Genomic DNA, 19,955 nt, shown 5'->3' with positions numbered 1-19,955 from the left:
AGGGACTATTTCACAGCTCTACCTTTCCCAAGAACTGGGAACTATGTTCAATGTTCCTTCTGATGTTTCCAAGTCATGGAAAGGGCCAGGCTGGCTTAGATCACACGAGCTTGCTTTTGAAGTTTGCCTTGGGGTTCAACAGGGGTGCAGTGGGAACATTCCATCCCTTTCCAGAATCCCAGGCACCCACTCCCTCAGTCTCTGCTCTCTTGGAATTTCTAGTTTTGCTTCCCTGCAAGTAGCTGCAGAGCCTAGACATGGAGGCCAAGCCTAGTCCACCGCTCTGTCGTGTGAGGACACTAAGGCCGATCCAAAATCAAGGGCTACGACTGGGTAAGTCCTTGCCATCCTCCCATCTTGGGGTCCCATTTGGAAAGTGGAGAGAGTTCCACGGCAAGATTCCTTCATTCCAGAGTGACCCGCAGCACAAGCAGGTCCACAGCTGGTCGACGTGCCTTCCGGCCCTGTCCCTGATAGGTTAGGATGGCATACTCAAAGTAACCCAGGCAGAGGAACTGGTACCCATCCTTCAGGACAGGAGGTCAGTGACTGAGCAGGTTGCGGCCTAGTCCACAATGCTCCATAGTCAGTGACTATGGTAGTAGTCTTCTCAAGAAAATCCAGAGAATGGAGCTCTAAATGTCAACTCCATTGACATTCATCCATCATCTGTGTCAGGAATGCAAACCCCTGGGTCTTATCCCCAGCATTATCTTTCCTCTTCATCTCAATCACATCAGAGCTAGGTGCCACTTGTTCCCACCCCAACAAGTGAGAGATAGGCAAGAGATGGTCAGAGTCACTTGTCCTTAGCATCTAGAAACCCTAAGGTCCAATGCAGCTATTTATCCTTGTCTTCGGAACATGAGTAGCCCTGGGCCACCAGCCCCAGAGCCTGCCTCTTCTAGCTACTGGACAAGATAGGGGAAGGGATCCATCTGACCCACAGTGAGGAGGAGGGAGGCTTCCATGTCACTATGGGAAAGCTCTCATGTCCTCCACTGTGATCCAGAAGTTGACAGCATCCCAGACTGTCCTGAGCAGGCCACTGTCCTGAAGACACTTCCCCTGCAGGCATCCACAGGACCTCAGAGCATCAACCCAGGGTGGATACTCTTGGTGTGTATCCAAAAATAAGTCCAGATCATCAGATGAGTCAAAGTGAATTGAAAAGCCTCCTAAGAGCTGCTCAGTCGATTCCTTATATGCAGATGAGAAAACCGAGACCAGCAGAAGCCTCCAGGCTGCAGGTCTGGTTGGCATAGCCTCTTCCACGAGCCGTCTCCTCCTCCTCCCTGTTCCGTGTCACTCCTGAGCTCAGATGATCTGCCTACCATGCCCCTCCGCTACACACACCCACGCAACACACATGAACAGCCGTAGAGTTACAGAGGGCCCAGGGAGAGCTGTGGCTGGCATGCATTTGTGACTGTCCTAAGGTGTCCTGGAATCCATCGTTGGGAATGTTCTGTGAGTGCACAGGACTGAACTCCCAGGTTCTCCCAGGTAACGTCAGGAAACGTTCCCGCGTAAGTGTGTACCGCCACCCCAGGAATCCCAGGGGAAGGAGAACCGGCAATGAGCCACAGCACAGGCTCTCCAGGGCCTTAGCCGTCTGAAGCCACACAAAAGCATTCTAAGGCCAGAGCCAGGTGGGGGGCTCCCAGCTGGACTGGGAGCCCACAGTGCAGGCCAGGGAGCCACTGCACTTCGTCTGCACTCCGGCTGGAGTGGGGGCTCAACCTCTTGAGCAAGAGCCCCCCCCCTCATTATCTCACTTGAGAGGGGCTTAAGGGACAGCAGCTTCTAGGAAAGCTAATGCTGGCCAGTGGGCGCCCCCTGTGGCCACTGTCTGGCTTAGCCAGGGCTGTGCTTACCCAGCGGGCTAGAGTGACTGGGGGCTGGGAAGCCCTCGGCTTGTCCTCCAGAATGTCTCCTCCCCTGCCTGACCCCTGGGACAGGAGGAGGTGCTGCGGGAATTGGGGTGGGAGGCAAGGGGGAGACACTGGAGCCAGGAGACACCAGAAAACTGTCTGCCAGCCGTGAACTGGAAAGATGGAACAGCGGAAGGGCGGCTTTGTTTTGTATGACAGGGTCTACAGCAGATTAGGCTACCCTCAAACACTGAGGTCAGGGATAGCTTTGAACTTCTGCTTTAAATTTTATTTATTTATGTGCATTGATGTCTGCCTGTCTGTCTGTCTGTGTGAGGGTGTCAGGTCCTGGAGTTACAGACAGGTGTGAGCTGCCATGTGGATGTTGGGGATTGAACTTGGGACCTCTGGAAGAGCAGTCAGTGCCCCTAACCACTGAGCCATCTCTCCAGCCCCTGACTTTGAACTTCCCCAGTGCTGGGGTTACAGGGACATGCCCCTCACCCAGGGGATGTGCTGCTGGGCTAATGCAGTGAAGACACACCTAGGCCTTCGCGCCAATGAGCCCTCTTCTAACGGAACTGCACCCCCAATCCTCAGCCCCTACTCTTTTCATAGCACTCCCCACCTCTGTCTAAGGAGCAAACCCGCTGACACCCCGGGAACGCTCCAAGTCTCCTTAGCTTGTTCTCAGGTACCTGGTTCAAGCCCCTTCAGAAGCCACAGCCTCCCACATGACTCCCGAGAAAGAGAAGAGAAGCTCTCTGGAGTTCCATTTTCATCTCTCTCAAGTCTTGCTCAGTACTCAGTGTTTTCACTGACGACTTTGCAGTGTGGTCCAGGCCTTTACAGATCATCTGGAACTTATACTGAATATCCCACATCCCAGGACAGCCTATGAGTCTGGGCAAGCGGGATACTGCCTATCCTCCAATGTCCTCAGGGGGCCTGAGTGCTTCGAGAAATGTTAACACAGGTTCTTATCCCCACCCCACCCGTGTGTGTGTGTGTGTGTGTGTGTGTGTGTGTGTGTGTGTGTGTGTGTGTGTGTGTGTGTTGAGAAAGGGTCTCACTATATCCTTGGCTAGCCTGCAACTTTGCTATGTAGACCAAGCTGGTCTCAAATTCATAAAGATCCGCCTGCCACCGCCTCCCAAATGTTAGGATTAAAGGCGTGCACCACAATGCCCAGCAATACATGTTCTCTTAAAGAGGAGAAACAGAAATTTTCTGTTCAATGCTACAATAAGAGGGGCACTGGGCTACAGTTAGGTCAGTAGGAATGGAAACATAAGACTAGAGCCAACCATGGCGGCGCACACCTTTAGTCCTGGCACTCAGAGGCAGAGGCAGGTGGATCTCTGTGTTCGAGGCCAGCCTTGTCTACAGAGCAAGTTCTAGGACAACCAGGGCTACAAAGAGAAACCCTGTCTGCAATTCCTCACCCACTCCCTGCCCCCCAAAAGGAGAGAGAGATTCTATTGGCACTGCACCCCAATGAAGGGAAACAGTAGGTGGCGATTCCCCAACCTTTGCCTCATGGTCTCCCTTGTATTTGTAGAACAGGTATTGAACTAAAATCTTGAGGGGCCACTAGTGTCCTTTACAAACAGTTTGGTTGGTATGCAGCTTGCTTTACGCAGTGTCAAAGTACAAACACAGTCCCATATGGTACTAGCCCTGGCTTCCCTTTTGGGTAAACTGAGGCATGCGATAATGCCACTCCCGAAAGGGTAGGGGGCACAGATCTGTGAGTACTCCAGACTGTCTTCCTCCTTTCCTTCCCCTGGTTCCCAGGAGGAAGGCTGGATGAACCTTTCCATCCTCTGTTCACCCCATCTCACCCCCAGGAGGAAAATGTGGAACTGAGGCTGGAAAGACAGACACCACACCGTGCTTGGATGGCAGCCAGCATCACTGGGAAAGGGAGCTGGAGTCTGGGTAGCATGGGATGACACCAGGAAGGAAGTGCTTAGCAGAAGTGAGCCGGGAGCTGGCAGGTGTGCAGCCGGGCTGGCCTGACAAACTACCAGCCAATCATAAGAACATTTACCCTGGTAGAAGAGGAGCCATGAGAGCCCAGGCCACATTGAATAATGTGACAGGCACAACTTTGGGGGCTCCCAGGGTCAGCAAACCTGTGGCTTCAGGAAAACCTGACAATAAAAGGGTGAGGAGAGCACCCTTGAGGGCTGGGGGGGGGGAGAGGTGGAGTGGCGTGTTTTGTTGTTGTTTTTGTTTTTGTTTGGTGTGTGTGTGTGTGTGTGTGTGTGTGTGTGTGTGTGTGTGTGTGTGTGTTCGTACACTCCTGCACATACATGCAGAGATTTCTATCCTATCCCAAGGCCGGTGTGGGAACCCAGGTCCTCCGTGTGCCTGCCCTGGCTGAAATGCAGCTCATGGGAAGTTTCAGGGCAACTGGCTCAGTGTCCCATCTGAGGGGAGAGGAGACTAGGTGGGGGAAGCTGGCTTCTCTGCCGTAGAAGGAACTTCTCCCTCAATACCCAATACCTAGTCTCCAAACCTCAGACTGCGCTGAGAGGGTTAGGTCAGGGGCCATGGAGGAACTAATTCTCTCTCCCTTCTGCACTGTTGGAGCTCGGGCAGCTGGGAAAGGAAGGCTGACAAAGGCCAACAGAAGCCTGAGGCATCCACAAACATCCACCGCAGTGGACCTGCCAGGCACCTACCCTGGTGTCCATCAATGTCACTACTTATTTTTGGTCAAATGAAAGTTACTACTCTTTCCAAAGGAAAGTACTCTTTCCCGCTTCCCTTGCCGCTAGATATCAGCATGTGATTAAGTTCAGTTCAGCAAATGTACTTGGAAGAGTCATGTGTAGTTTTGGAGAGATGCTTTCTTACTCCTCCCCTTTTTCCTGATGGGTGGGACCCCTGCAGCCAACACAGACCATGAGACTACATGCTGAGAGCAGGGCCGCCATCGCAGTCCTCCGAACTGCCAACGTGTGCGATGTAACTTGTCTGGTTTCATCTTTTTGTTGTTTTAAATTCTAACCGAAGCCCTAATGCTCTACTGAAGAATTCTCAGGGTGAGGACCACATGGGAAACCTGAGGCTGCTGCATCTCCTTTGGGGTCTCCCTGTTCCTGCTCACGCTCACTTGACCGTTTCTCCAAGATCCACGGCCAGCTCCTACCCGCCACCTCCACCCTTCTGGACTCGGGTCAGGCGTGGAGAGTACAGAGCTGGCACATAAGACTTTAGGCTCCAAACCACCTCTGCCCCTCGCCCACTGAGCAAGTGTTTATTGAACATCTACTGTGGGCCAGGGACTTTTCTAGTGTCTACAGCACTAACAGAAGTCTTGGCCCTCGTGAAATACAGTCTAGCAGGAGAGAGAGGCACAGACAGAAGTGCATCGTTGTGTGGTGAATGCAACAGGAGAAAGTAGTGTAGAGTAAGAAAATGGGCGGGGGTGTGGGGGGGGGCGCATATATCCTGGAAAGTTCTCCCTCATGAAGGGTGTGGGTCAGCTGGGAGAATGCATGTCTAGCATGCATAAAGCCTTGCGTTCAATCCCTACCACTGTGTAAAACTGGTGGTGGCAGTGATAGACGCCCAGAGGTGGAGGCAGGAGAGTAAGACAATCAAGCCACCCTCAGCTACATGGAAAGTTCCAGGACAGCCAGAGGTCTGTGAAACTATCTTAAAAATAAAAACATTCAAGCAGAAGTTTTGAGCGGGAAGTGAGGAGCCTAGGGATGTTTGAGGAAAGACTCGGTCAGGTGATTTGACTGGAAATCCTTGTGCCGGTGCCTGGGTGTCCCTTCTCTGGAAGGGACAGAATTAGAGGCTACCCAGTGGCAGCCTTGTGGCAGGCCAGCTTTAGTGCTCTGGACACTAGTGGGTCTCTCTCAAAGGGTGGCATGGGAATCCAGTTAGACAGAGTCTGCCGAGGCTTGCAGCTCAAGCTAAGCAATGTGGGCTTGAGCTCCATGGCGGAGGCCTCAGCCATTGCCTGTGTACTTAAGAATCACGGAATGCCTGGGTCATGTCACAACACTGCCCTGTCCACCCTGATCAGGGCCAGAGTGTTGCAAGGCTCAAAATTCAGATGGCCACAGGCCCCTGGTTGGCCCTAATCCTGGGAGGCCTGGTTCTCCTGCACCCCAACCCGGGGCTGAATGCAAGCCTCGCTCAGCCACTCCTCAGAATTCTCTTCCTTTGGGTTGAGGCACGCAGCTTTCCGGCCGTGACAATTGGCGGACGGGGTGCCACCCTGCACCCTGGCCCTAGGGAAGTGCGAGGTGGCTGACCTGAGGGGGATAAGGGTACAAAGGAAGAGAGGGTGGCAGTGGTGTGTGCTGAGAGGGTAGGGACTGAAGAAGGAAAGGAAGGACGGGTGGCCCAGAGACTGGCACAGTCGCTGTATAGGTGGCCCAGCATCTCAGAGACAATAATATAGCAGCTTGGAATTCGGGGAGATGAGGCTTGGAAAGTTAGAGATGAGCCGGGCAGTGGTGACGATACACACCTTTAATCCCAGCACTTGGGAGGCAGAGGTGGGTGAATCTCTGTGAGTTCAAAGCCAGCCTGGTCTACAGAGTGAGTTCCAGGACAGCCAGGGCTACACAGTGAAACCCTGGCTCAAAAAACAAAAACAGCAACAAGGAAACAGAAAGTTGGGAGTGAGGCCACTCTTCCACGAGCATTTCTCTGACCACCCGGTTACTGCAGGTGCTGGCTGGACGCTGTGGATGCCTCAGGAGGCCTCAGGCCCGTCAGAGACACTGACATACACAGTCACAACCCGAGTGGCCAGCATTGTGACTGTACTTGAAGAGTTCTTGGAGTCTGTCTGGCCTTGATTGTCCAGCTTCAGTTTACCTTAATGGCAACCAGGAAGGGAAAGATTTGGTTAAAGGCTACATTAGTCAACGTTCACTGCATTCCTCCAGTCCCCAGAGGAGAAGTGGGACCAGAGGAGAGTTCAGTTCCTGGTTATCTACAGCCACACACACACACCAGCACACACTTGCCGCTAGCCAAGCCCCTAGAAGCACCCAGAAACTTGGGCAAGTATCCCACCTCCTTGGTCTGTACCTCTCATCTGGAAAACAAGTGGGTGAGTTCTAGGTGGCTCTCAGCTCTTGGATTCTATCTTAGAATGGTCACATAGACACGGTTTAGAAATTAGCCTTGGGCAACTGGATTATTTTCATTTTTGACTTTGAGACAAGGTCTCCGGTAGCCCAGGCTGACCTAGGACTTACTATTCTCCCTCCACCTCCCAAGTACTGGGCTTACAGGTGTGTGCAACTTCCGTCACTTTCTGTGGTACCGGGGATCAAACTGGGGGCTTTGCTTACTCTAGGCAAGCGCTCTACCACTTGAGCTACATCCTCAGTTTGAACAGCCAGTGGGCTGCTACTTAGAGATCTTACCTCAAGCATTACTGCAAATGAGAAGCCCCTTACAGTGTTTTCAGATGGGGTCTCTCTCTCGGGCTGACCTGCAGTTCCCTACCAAGCCAATGACTTTCAACTTCTGATCTGTGCATGTCAGTCTCCCACGGGCACAGGCTTTTGCCACCATGCTGGGTTTATTCAGTGCTAGAAATGGAGCTGAGTTTCCTGTATGCTAGGCAAACAGTCTACCAGCCGAGCTCGCCACCATCCCATAATGTATCTTTTGGGCATTTTCATTAAAGGCTTTGTTTATGTTTTTATTTATTTGTTTGTTTGTTTGGGACATGGTCCCACTATACTACGTAGCCCTAGCTGGCCTGGAACTCAGAGAGCCCCTTCCTTCTGAGTGCTGGGACTAAGGGCATGCACCACCACCACACCCAGCTTAAGACCTCCCTAGGCTCCTGGTGGCCCTGGGAGTCATGATCCTAGATCTGACACTTCCTTGGATCTTCCACAGCCTCCCAAGTGGATGAGACACACGACACAAAGACTTGTCCCACCCACAGTGTTCCTGGGAACGGGCTGTGACAGGAAATCTTACCAGCTGCGCTCCTTGCCCTGCCTCAGACACTACGGGCACAAATCAGAACAGAACCCAGAGCTGAAAGTGCCCTTACTTAGCCCTGGTGTGCTGGGTCTCCAGGCCAGCTCCCGCTGTCTCCAGCTGTGCGGAGCAGCTTCCGGCCTGGCTGGAGGAACTGGTTCCCAGCACACCTGGAAAAGGAGTCCCCCCCTTCAGGACAACAGCTACCCCTGCTCAGCACAAAACTCCAGGCTGGCCCAGGGGGTGGAGACGATGACAAGGTTCCTGTTCTCCAAGGGCTCTACGGGTGGGGAGGCACAGCAGGCTGTGGAGCCCGGCAGGACTCCAGAAGCTCACAGCTCAGGAGATAACCCATTCAGCAGCCTCCTCCCCCAGGGGATTCTAACCCCTCGCCCCTCCCCCTCGGCTTCCAAAGGTCGTCAGTCACCTCCACGCAATGGAGGAGCCCCAGGAAGAGACACAGGCTCCCAGGCTCTCTCCACCTACACTCTATACACCTAGAGTGACCTTCTGAGGACTCTAAGCTGCTGGTCTGTCCCTCCCTGGGTGGCCACACCCCACCTGAAGCCTTCAGTGATGGATGCTCTCAGCCCTGCCTCAGATAAGCTGCTCCTTGTGTTCGGCTAACTCTGCAGACGCCTACCTCGGTGAATCCTGTCGGTTAAGTGCCCGCTAGAAAAACCCTGCCCCCCCCCCCCACCTCGGATCCATTCCCTTTCCTTCGGCCAGCCGCTGGTTCCCTCCCCATAGCATTCGGGTGGCTCACAGACCCTACCTCAAACTCCCTACAGTGGCTCCCATCCCCCAACCTTCATTTCCCCTACACCCCACAATTCATCCCAGCTTAGTCACCCTAGGAAGAGAGCTCCCACCCCATGCGGATCCTTTTTATTTTAAAAAATCTCCATATGAAAACACTCCAGGAAGCTCTCCCTGGACCACGCTGTGCTCTTTAAACCAGCCTCCCCCTGCCTCTAGGAAGCAGCTAGGCATTGGATGCCACTCACCAACATCAGCAGACTCGGGATGCTCAGGGTGTCTTAAGCACATGGAGCAATATACACATTCCATTCACAGCCATACCAAGATGCTGCTGATGTTGGTAAGTTAGGTACAACGCCAGACCTGTTGCCCTTATCGCTCCTCAGATGAGAACCACCCACAATGCAGGTCTGTGATCACTTTTAATTCGGAAGCCGGGGCCTGGGAAGTACACTATCTTGTCCACAGGCACACAAGTGTGGGACCCAGTCTGAGGGTTTCCCCCATGCCACCCTGCCTTTCTCCTGCCCAGGATTTATCCATCAAATATCTCTCAGATGGACAGCACTCAGTCGGTCACTCTTCATCCTCCAAGGATAATGCAAGCCCAGAAATCTCACAACAGTGGAAGTGATGTCCCTCCCTTCTGCTCTCCCAGATAGGAGTTTAAAGGTCTGACTTGCCCCGTGGCAAAGGAAAAGCACAGAAAGGCTCCCAGGGTAAAGGTTGTTTACCTCTGGGATGTGCGCAAAGCACCAGCTTAGGAGGTCAGTTTGAGAACTGTCAGGATAATTCCTTTGTTACAGAGACTTGCATTACAAACCTTCGGTGTTTGCATCTCATCAGAGAGTTCCCACAACTCAAGGGGGCCTGGGGTATTGCTGGTAACAGCAGGAAGGTGTACAACCAGCACTACCCAGTACCAGGCTTCCCCCAAGCCTTTTCCGCCCTGGATGTAATTCACCACCAGTCATTATAATCAGTCTGTGGTCCTCAGCATCACTGTAATCCCTCCTGGTTACCATACACTGTCAAAAAACTTCCCTGTATTACCACATACTGTAAAAATGACATTTGGGGGTCTGGGTACCTGTGGCCCAGTGATGCTGAGATTGCTGCTTGGAACAAGGGCAGGTTTCTGGACACCTTTGTTTGCACATATCCATCTCTGAGGATGAACCATCCCTGTGTAGGGTCCAGAGAGGGCTTCACAGCAGACATGGTTTCTAGGTAGTTCTCAGGTGCCAGACAAGAACCCCAGTCTTGATGTCCGGGGACCAGGCTGGGAGCAGGCCACGGATGGCTCCAGGGCATCTCCCCTTAGGACAGGACAGGCAGGTCTCTCCCACAGCCAGTATCTTCTCCAAGAAAGACTGCCTTGGCTTTCCTAAGATCCCAATCATGAGACAAACTAGCCCATCTGGCTTTGGAAGGGTGCTGAGGCATTCTCCCTCCAAAAGAGGGAGCATTTGAAGACCCGCCATGAAGTCTGGCTGCCTCAGGAGCCGTGGCACTCCACAAACTTGTCATTTCCTAGGACTCTTTAAACTGCAGACTGTGGCCCTCAAAGCTATTCCTATCTTCCTCACATGACAGACCCTTCCCCCAGGGGGAGTGCCCTTCCCTTTCAGGCCAGGCTGGCGGAGTCCTAGGCCCCCCACAGGAGGCTTATCCTTCATTCCCTGAGCACTAGCCCTCTCCACCATGACGAGGACGGCACTGCCATCTCATTGTCCCCAACACTAACACTTAGAGCAGCAGAGTCCCTTCCTTGTCCGGGCTGTGGCCACAGTACTTCAGGCCCCGGGAAGCCTCCCCTCCCTCCCCACTTTCTCCCGGCAGCTGCCCACTCTGGAAGGGTAGGCTACACAGTTCAAGAAACGTGCCTCTCTCCTGGGCTAAGTAGCTCAGCTGTTGGCAGGGACTTTGGGACACCTGCTGTAGTTGCGTTTGCAGACACTGCCTGACCTCTCAAACAGAAAGTAACAATCCATGTTCAGAAAGAGCGCAGTGGGACTGTCCCCAAGGTGCATCTGATGGGAGACGGGTGCCTAAGGTAATACTAAGAAGCAGCTCAAACCTCTTACGTGAAAGAAGTTTCTGTTTGCACAAAGGGGTGGGAGGGGCTCACCATCCTGGCCGTGCTCTGAGAAAGGATCCGGTCCTTTGGCAACATGAAGGCAGGGTCCCCGCTGAGCCACACTCCGGGACCATGGAAGGTGCGTTTATTACACCTGCCCCAACACAGACTTAAAAAGCGCTTGGAACCAGGAGCACGCTGCACGCGTGGACACTTAAGAGGTTTGCTTGTGGTCTGCTTCAGGGACTCCTTCACGTATTCCCCCTCCCGTCTGTTGCTTGACTTGGTTTCAACGACCTCGCAATAAGGTCCCTGGTCGCCCCCAACACAAATAAGAGTAACCGCACTCTGGTGGTCCCGAAGGAATCTGGAACCTCCCAACACCCAGTTTCCCCCGTCTCTCCCGCAAACCCACCAAGAGCTCCCTTTACAACCTCACGCACTCCTGCTCACTCTACACGAGTGGAGACCAGAGGCACATCCACGATCTGGCCCCGCACCTGCGACGTTCTCCAATTTGAGGGGGCGTGGATGGTACCAAGGTCAGGACTCCGAGTGCGGCCACGCGGGAGAGGCTGCAAGCGGGCGGACCACGCGGTGCAGCCGGCTTCCCAGCAGCCCTGCCTGACTTGGGGTGGAGGGGAAAGACCAAGGGTCCGGCGGAGCCCCGGGGCTGTCCACTCACGTTCTTCGGAGAGCGAAGGCGACGGCAGCAGCAACAGCAGCAGCAGCGGGGAGAGCGCCAGAGCGGGGCCCATGGTTATCCTCGCCCGGGGACTCGGAGCAGGTGGCTGCGGCTCTGGCGCAGGGTCGCTTGTCTGGGCGGCCGGAGCGTCGGCGCCGCTCGGGGGAGGCCTGGCGAGAGCCGCGAACTCCGGAGTCGCGTTCCGGCGGCCCCTCCTGCCTGCCGCAGAACTGGGCTGGGGCGCGGAGCCAACAGCGAGGAGCGAAGGTGGTTGCGGCCCGGGCGGTGTCTGAGCGGCTGCGGCCCAGCGCGCGCTGCTGCGACGACTCCCGCCCCGTCCCGTCCGCGCTGGCCTCCGCCCCCTCCCCCAGGAGCTCGCCCACAGCGGCGGCGGGGTCGGGCGGGGCGGCGGCTGGGCGGGCGCTGGGCCGCGAACAATAAGCAGAGGAGGAAACTCCGCCCTGGAGCGCGGCGGGCGGGGGAGCACCGGCTGGCGGTCCCGGCCAGCGCGTGTGTGAGTGAGTGTGAGCGTGAGTGTGTGAATATGCGCGCGCCCATTGGGTGTCCTGTAGATCTGTGCTCGTGCTGTGGCTGCGTGCCTGTGCGCGCGCCAGGGACCCCGCCGCCGATGTCCTACGCACAGCTTTTGCAGGGGACCAGCCGGGATCCTCCATAATGCTGCGGCTTTTGCACGCAGGCACAGATCCCCAGCCTGGGAGTTCCGATAAAATCGACCCTGCCTTGCCCCCGGACCTCTGCGCCTGCTGCGGCTGAGCCTGGGGAGCAGGCCCCCTACCTAGCAGGTGCCTGGATTTCGTGAAAATCCCCGAGCAAGACTGTGCTGCGGGATGAGTAACGTGCCATCTGGACCGATGTTTTTTTCCCTTAACCTCTCCCACCTACGTTTCTCTAAATAGGTGTGACTCTTTCACGGCAAAATTTTCGACGATTAATTCGTAAGGGTCTGTGTTCTAAGAGCTTTGCACGTATTAATTCGCTTGCTCTTCACAACAGCCACATTTTTTAAGCCTTGTTTTGCAGACAGGAAAATGGAGTTAAAAAAAAATGTTAAGAAAGTTGTTTAAGATCCCTTAGGTGGTAAATGGCAGACTTGCCTATGAGACTAGTCTGGAAAAATACTTTACACACTGCCTGTAATACCATAATTGTTCCATAAGAATTAATCTTGCTGAATAAAAAGCAGCAATGGAGATTTAAGGGCCTCGGCGTCAAATCCAACTTGGGCTCAGAACCTCAGTTGTGCTAAATTACTGTGTGCCTCGGTTCTTCTCATCCGCAAAACAAGGCTAATAACACCTCTAACAGCTGCTGATGTACTTGCTAACGCGGGAGAAGCACGTAGCCTAGGGCCGGAACCTTGGACAGTCTCAATGAAAGAAGCAGCCTGTGCGGGTGAGAAAGGCGTAGACTTGGGGGTGGGGATTGGAGTTGGAGAATCTCATAAATCCGAATTCACCCGGTGAGAGGACAAAGAAGCTCGCAGCCTGTTCACCCTACCTTGGGGGCCTTCGCGGGTTGCAGACCCTGGAGTCCTCTGCTAAGGAGGCACCTCAACCGCTCCCGGATACAGAGCTGGAGGGGGCGGGGCAGCTAACACTGAAGGGAGATGGCGAAAATTTGTCACACATGACTCCTGGGTTTCTAATCCGGAGCTTTTCTGCCAGATGGGCCCAAGTGGAGGGATTGTTCCCGAATCCCAAGGGAGGTGGACTCGGTGAACCTCTCAAGTGGGCTGCGCACAGGCTCAGCTTTGGAAGCACCCGAGCCGGGCTGGGGTGTCCCTGCTGCCTGCCTTAAGCTTGGGAAGAGCTGGCCTGCTGTTTTCACGAGGAAGTTTCTGCATGAGCGTTTTTTTGGCGCGGTTTTCCATGCCGCGTTTGGGAAAGACAGAGGGTGTTCCCTGAAATACGCTGGGATGTGTGTGTGTCTTTGATGTTTTTTTTAGCGCTTTCTCCCGGCATCAGTGCCAACAAAAGGCTTGTTCTCAAACCACGCAATACTTTCTCAAACCTGGGGTTGAAATCTTCATTTTGTATGTGACCCGGCTAACCCATGCCCTTGCATTCAGTGAATCAACTTCTATACCAACTGGAAAACAATCACATTAACTTTGTGCATAGAGTTTGGGACATTTTCAGTAAACATGATTTCAGATTGGCCCCACTATCAGATCAAACATAGTTAAAATGATAGCAGATATCTGGGCTTGGGAAGCAGGGCACTCTTTGTATCTGGAAACTGCTAAGTCAGATCTGTGGTTAATCTGACAGGACCCCTGATATATGTACCATGGAACTTCCAGAATGAGGCCAACACAATGGGGAGACTACAGGGTGAGCAGAGCGGCTCTCAACTGGACTGAAGCCCTGGCCCATTCTGCACAGTTAGCTCGCTGGACTGGAGCACAAGTTTATAGCTGAAATGCAATGCCCTTATAGGTGCTAGCTCCCATACTTCTGGAATTCAGTGCACTTTGGCTACTACTATCCACATGTTCTCTCTCTCTCTCTCTCTCTCTCTCTCTCTCTCTCTCTCTCTCTCTGTGTGTGTGTGTGTGTGTGTGTGTGTGTGTGTGTGTGTGTGTGCGCGCGCGCGCGCGCGCGTGCGTTGGGGACCAAACCTGTGCATGCTGAGCAAGCAGCCTCCCACTGAGCTACACTCCAGCCATCCCTTGACAGACTTTAAACCTGTTAACAGGGTCTTCAGAGTTTACTTTTCACTTCCTCGGAGCAGCCAGCACAGCACAGCAGCAGAACAGATGTTCTGTATAGACACAGATGCGAATCTGCAGATGCAGACATGCATGCCCATGCCAGCTTGGAACCATAACACAGGAACCTGTGGCACGAGGCTTAAATTTGTGTTCTTGTTGTGCCTGGCAGTCCCTGGCAGGTGCAATTTGACAACTGGGCTGACCACATCCCTAAGTGCAGACCTGGTACATCCTCTTGATCCTCATCCTGAAACACTCTGATCCTTATTCACAGCTTCTAGAGATGTAGGACAGGCCCTGTCCCATTACACCCCTTATAAAGATCTAACGCACTCACCACCCCAAGGCCACTGCACCTGCAGAAGGGATCAGGGATGTTCTTACAATGGGCTTTCTAACCTGGGCCAGAGCAGTGTTCCATCTATCTTGAAATCCAGGACCTGGAAGGTTGTGCCTCACCAAAAGAAAATGCACAGAGGTAAACAGACGACTTCTATTGGATTTTATCAGAAAAGCTGCACTTTCTTTTTGACTGCCAAGTTGTGTAATTCTATGAATGTCCACTGGGGCTTGAATGAAGCGCCTCACTCCAAAGTCCTGCCCTGTGTGTTATTATCCAGCCACATCGACTGGAACGGGCCATGCGCCAGACATTCTGCACTGTGCGGAGAATGCCAGTGTGGGTGGCAGAAGTAATACCTGTACACAAACATGGTGAGCAGGTGGTAAGGTCTGTGACACATGGTGGGCAGCTCAGGAGGTTAGGGACGGCGGCTCCATGGGGAGGGCTGTGGGGCTCCAGGTGCAGGACTTCAGGGCCAGAGGGGAAAGAGGCATGTCAGGAGGCAGAGGGGGGAGAGAGGTCAAGGTGAGGCTGGGGGCTGAGGTCTGCAGGGATTGTTTTCTTCCTAAGCAAGGAGCCGTTTGTAGAGGGTTGGAACCTGTGAATGAAGAGGCCACTACAGCCAACCTCTTTAAGACAGTGCCCACTCTAGCTTCAGTGCACTTAGAATGAACGGGCAGATGTGACCTCGGAGGAGACCAGAGCACAAGGTGAAGCCAGGGCAATGGTCCAGGAAGGCCATGAATTCATACACTGGAGACAGGAATGAAGCGAAGGAGTCATCTTCAGGAGGTATTCGGGTCCATAAGGATGTGGACATGGTGTAAGAGCTGGGTGTGTGGAGTGTTGTGACTGGGCTCTAGATAGCCACTGGTTACTAGGTGGATTATCTGAGTGCAAAGGTTGGGGGAGGGGAGAGTGGTAGGCATTCCTAAGATGGAGGAGATAAGGAAGAAAGGAAAAAAAAATAGATTTGAGGGAGGGGAAGTCCAGTTTCAAAATGTGCTGATGCTAAAGATCCATGACCGCTCAGAGTCCTGTCTGGAGGTCCTGTCTGGGACACTGGAGCTCAGACCAGAAGTGAGGGTCAGGAGCGGCCGTAAGAGAGCCATGGAGGGGCTGAAGGATTGATGGGATGTGCGGGGAATGGTCTTCAGCAGAGATAGGGAGAGGCTGAGGCAGAGCCTGTAAAAGAGCCTCTTTCACCGCTGGGCTGCAGGGGGTGGGGGGTGGGGGGTAGGGGAGGGTGCATGTGTGAGTGACTCGGCCAAAAGAGGGAGAAGGAGGTGATCATCCAAGTCACCTGCTGTAAGCGCTAAAACTCCCTGACATGATCTGGCCGTGGAAGAGCCAGTGTGACTGATTTCCTTACATATAATGAATTTGCAGGGAAGGGCAGAATGGAGGACAAGAACCAAGAACCATGTAGATGTGAAAGAAAGGGATGGGGAGCAGAATGTGGGGCCAAGGGAATGCTTGTGGACATGGCTTTACCTTAAGAAGAGAGGAACTGGGGTTGGAGAGATGGCTCAGTGGTTAAGAGCGCTGGCTGCTCATCCAGAGGACCCAGGTTCAATTCCCAGCACCCACATGGCAGCTCACAACTGTCTGTAACTCCAGTTCCAGGGGATCTGGCACCCTCACACAGAATATATACAGGCAAAACTCCAGTGCACATTAAATATAAATAAACCTTTAAAAATGTTTTTTTTTAAAAGAGAGAGAGAGAAACTTCCAGTGAGGGAGAAGTTAGAAGCATGGACAGTGAGATTCATCGTAAGCTATTCATTGCTCTAAGTTTGGAGTTGAGGGCTGGAGAGATGGCTCAGTGGGAAAGGACCTGAGTTCAAATCCCCGAATCGGTGTAAAGGTGGGTGTGGTAGCATGAATCTGTAATCCCAGTGCTTCTAGATCAAGATGAGAAGCCCCAGAAATTCATGGATTGAGCAGAGCCTGGGTATTCAACAGTGAACAACAGAAAAACCCTGTCTCAAGGTGGAGAGTGAGGTTTGACACTCAAGGTTGTCCTTTAACTCCATGTACACACTATGATGTGTATGTGCTAGTGCTTGCACACACACACACACACACACACACACACACACACACACACACACAGAAAGGGGGCGAGAGAGAGAGAGAGAGAGAACTTTGGGAAAAAAAGTTTTGGTTTGAGACACTCTTAGTCTGTCTGTCATGGCAGGTGGGCAGTGATCTTGGAGTAAGTCAGCCCAGAATTTAACCCTTCTCTGCTTCGGTGGCCACATATCCTGGTCTTATCCTTAACCTCTATAACCCACAGTCTCTTCTCTGTAAAGTAACCCTCAGCCCACAGAACCCCCGTGGGAGCTGGAGGGTGTATGTAGTACCTAGCTGGTGCTCGTTTCATGAACAGTGATATTTTTGCATCCACGAAATTGCTGCCTTAATTCCCACTTTGTTCCTGAATTATTCATGTCCTCTTGCAAGCCCGAGCCTAGGGTCATAAGACCCTAACATGCTGTGTCCCAGAGTGACAGGTGAGAGACTTTTTCTGCAGAGGTGATGCCCTTCTCAAGCCGGAATTACAGATTACAAAGTCTGCTTATACCTACTCTCTTCTCAGATGAAACAGAGCTGTGAGTGCAGTGTTCCAGAATTCCCACACACCTTACATTTAGACGAAGCCTACAGCTAGGCAGATGTTAGGGGTCGCTGGACTTGACGTCTTCACCTACAGGAAGAAAGCTGAGGCCCAGAGAGCTAAGGCAACATCCTCACTCATGTAGCTTGCAAATAAAGAAGGTTCCAGAAGCAGTCTGTCCCTCCAGCTATGGTTCTAACAGGGTGCTCCAACCCCCTTGTCAACCTTATTCTCATTCCTACACCTGTGTCTCACAATTTGGAAAGTCTCAGGTCCCTTAGCAGGAACAAAAGAGGTATGCACGGGACAGGAGTAGGGGAGTGGAAACAAAAGAGACCCAAAGTGCCAGCTTTGGGTCCGCTTTCCTGGTGTACCCCAGCCTGCTTTCCAGGCTCACTTAACTGGGTACTAGCCTTCTCAGTCCTCATGAAACAAAACCGGCACGCAGTTGCTTCCTCCAGCCTGGAGTCCAACCAGGGCTGAGCCTGTGCCTGGGCAGTACTGAACGAAGCTTGGTTTGTAGTCTGCGAACGGTTTTCAACACATCCTTGTCCTAGCGTGATTCCATCCTTATAAACCAGAAGGGTAAATGTATTACCACTGTCCCATTCCAGCTGAGGAAGAGAAAACTCATTTCCCTGGCATGCACCTGAAGGTAGCCATGGCTTTGTTCTGTGATCTCCGTCTTGGACGTTGACACACGTGTCTTGTTTCTCCAGTGAGCTCCGGGCTCCGTGAGGACAGAGCTGTTGTGTCTGGCTCCCTTTCCTACCTTTAACAGAGCCTGACTTGTGTCCCTCACTCTCTCTGCTTCCCCTCTACCTGACACCAGAGTGCTGGGCCTCGGAATTAATAGTGGTCATGTCCCCACCTGCTCCAGACCTCTGCTCTTTGTCACCGAAATTCCCTGTTGGCTCTCAAGGCCTGCTAAGTTCTGGTCCCTAACTAACTTTCCCTCCTCCTCCACAGGGAGAAGGTCTTTTAAACTGGATCCCGCACACGCTGGCACTGGCAGGTCTTTGCGGACGGTGCCTCCTGTTCCCAGAGCTAACTTGCTTTCCACCCATTTGTGCGTTTAGAGGCTCAGTCATCATGGTCTGATCTGGCCTCGGCCCCTCAGAGCAGAATTAACCATTTTCTCCTCTAGGCATTTCTTGCCTAATTCACTGTCTGAATGAATGGTTTTGGTGACAGACCTCCGTTCTCTCTATTTACTCGTTCGTCCACTGTGCATGTATTTAGCACAGTATCTGGTGCCCTGTAAGCACCCAGGAGTTGAATAAGTACGTATTAGTCCAATCTATAATAGAATTCCTGAGACTGGGCAAATTAAAGAAGACGGGTTTCTTTTTTTTTTTGGTTTTTCGAGACAGGGTTTCTCTGTGTAGCTTTGCGCCTTTCCTGGAACTCACTTGGTAGCCCAGGCTGGCCTCGAACTCACAAAGATCCGCCTGCCTCTGCCTCCCGAGTGCTGGGATTAAAGGCGTGCGCCACCACCGCCCGGCCTGAAGACGGGTTTCTTTAGCTTCCAGCTCTGAAGGCTAAGGAAGTTCAAGAACAGGGTGCCGGCTTCCTCTTGGCAACTGGCAAAAGCCTTTCACTGTATCATAAGGGGGTTAAAGGTATCACATGGTGAGGACCTAGCAAGCCAAGGAGAGTTTGCTTTTTACGGTAAAACCCATTTACCTATGAATTCATTCATGATGATCGAGTCCTCATGAACTCATCACCTCCCAAAGATTCCACCTCTTGATACTGCTGTCCCCAGCATGTGAAACTTAGAGGGTCCCACAAATGATAGCACTTGACAGTCGATGATAAGAACAACGTGAGGAACAGCTATGACCAAATACCCATGGAAACAGCCTACAGGAGCAAAGATTTACTTTGGCTCACAGGTTCGGTGAACTGGGGCAGACACCATGGCCCTGTGAGTGTGTTCATATCTCCTGGTAGACAGGAAACACTAAGTAGAGCCAGGAAATAGTGACCAGGTAGAATCCTCGAAGACTTGCCTCCCGTGTCCTAATGCCTCTAGCTAGGCATCTTCCTGAAGCTGCCATTACTTCTCCAGATTGCCCCAGCAGCCGGGGACCAGGCGTTCAACCACGTGTCCTGTGAGATACTTCATCTTCAAACCCTAACAGCCGGAGTGTGCCTGTCCTCACTGTACGGCCAGTGCTGAGCCGGATTAAAACCCGAGCGGCCACACTGAATCCTCAGGACCAATCTGTGAAGCAGGTGCTGTTATTAATCCCGAGTTCTGGGAAGGATTTTGAGGCTCTTGGGGGAATTAAATAGCTTGCCTAAAGTCGCGCAGCTGTTAAGAAGTAGAGTCAGGGTTAATTTAACCCTGCCAGCTTCCTTCCTAAACCACTCACTCTTCAGAGAGTGAGGTCATGGCGTGTAACTACAAAATGATATTTATTGTGCTATAATTTTGCCTGCCGAGTCTCATAAGCACAGTTAAAAGTTGAAATATCTGCCCTTAGGGGTAATCCAAACTGTATGGGCAGACGAAGCCAATCGTAAGTGCTGTTCTCCATTCAAGGAAACAACTGTTTCACCCACACAGCTGCATTGCCCACTGTCACAGCCACACTGCCCTGGATCCCCAAACCCACTCGACTTGAATAAAAAGCGCATGGGGTTTTCAATCACAGAACCATCTTCACTCTATAATATGCATGAGGGAGACCATGCTAGCTGTGGTTAAGCCAAACACATCCACAAGCTTAGCTTCGCATCCCAGGATCCCAGGCCACTGAGATGACTCAGTGGGTAAAGGCACTTGCTGCTGAGCCTGATGGCCTGAGTTCCATCCCTGGGACCCTCACGGCGGGAGTGAATTGACGCCCACAAGTTGTACTCTTCC

At 52.7% G+C, this 19,955-nt stretch overlaps 1 protein-coding gene across 1 annotated transcript in view; it reads right to left on the bottom strand.

Moving 5' to 3' along the window:
• Positions 1-13,271, bottom strand: part of Podxl (podocalyxin like) — a 42,251-nt gene extending 28,980 nt beyond the window's left edge. The window contains exons 1-2 of the mRNA XM_076566089.1: positions 13,162-13,271; positions 11,381-12,156 (exon numbers count right to left, since the gene is read on the bottom strand). Of these exons, the coding sequence (XP_076422204.1) occupies positions 11,381-12,156; positions 13,162-13,271 (886 nt within the window). The remainder of the gene's footprint in view (positions 1-11,380; positions 12,157-13,161) is intronic.
• Between the last annotated feature and the right edge of the window lie 6,684 nt (positions 13,272-19,955).

The sequence above is a fragment of the Peromyscus maniculatus genome, chromosome 3 (genome assembly GCF_049852395.1).
Source record: "Peromyscus maniculatus bairdii isolate BWxNUB_F1_BW_parent chromosome 3, HU_Pman_BW_mat_3.1, whole genome shotgun sequence".
Taxonomy (NCBI): Eukaryota; Metazoa; Chordata; class Mammalia; order Rodentia; family Cricetidae; genus Peromyscus; species Peromyscus maniculatus.
This window is presented reverse-complemented; position numbering and strand designations above follow the sequence as displayed.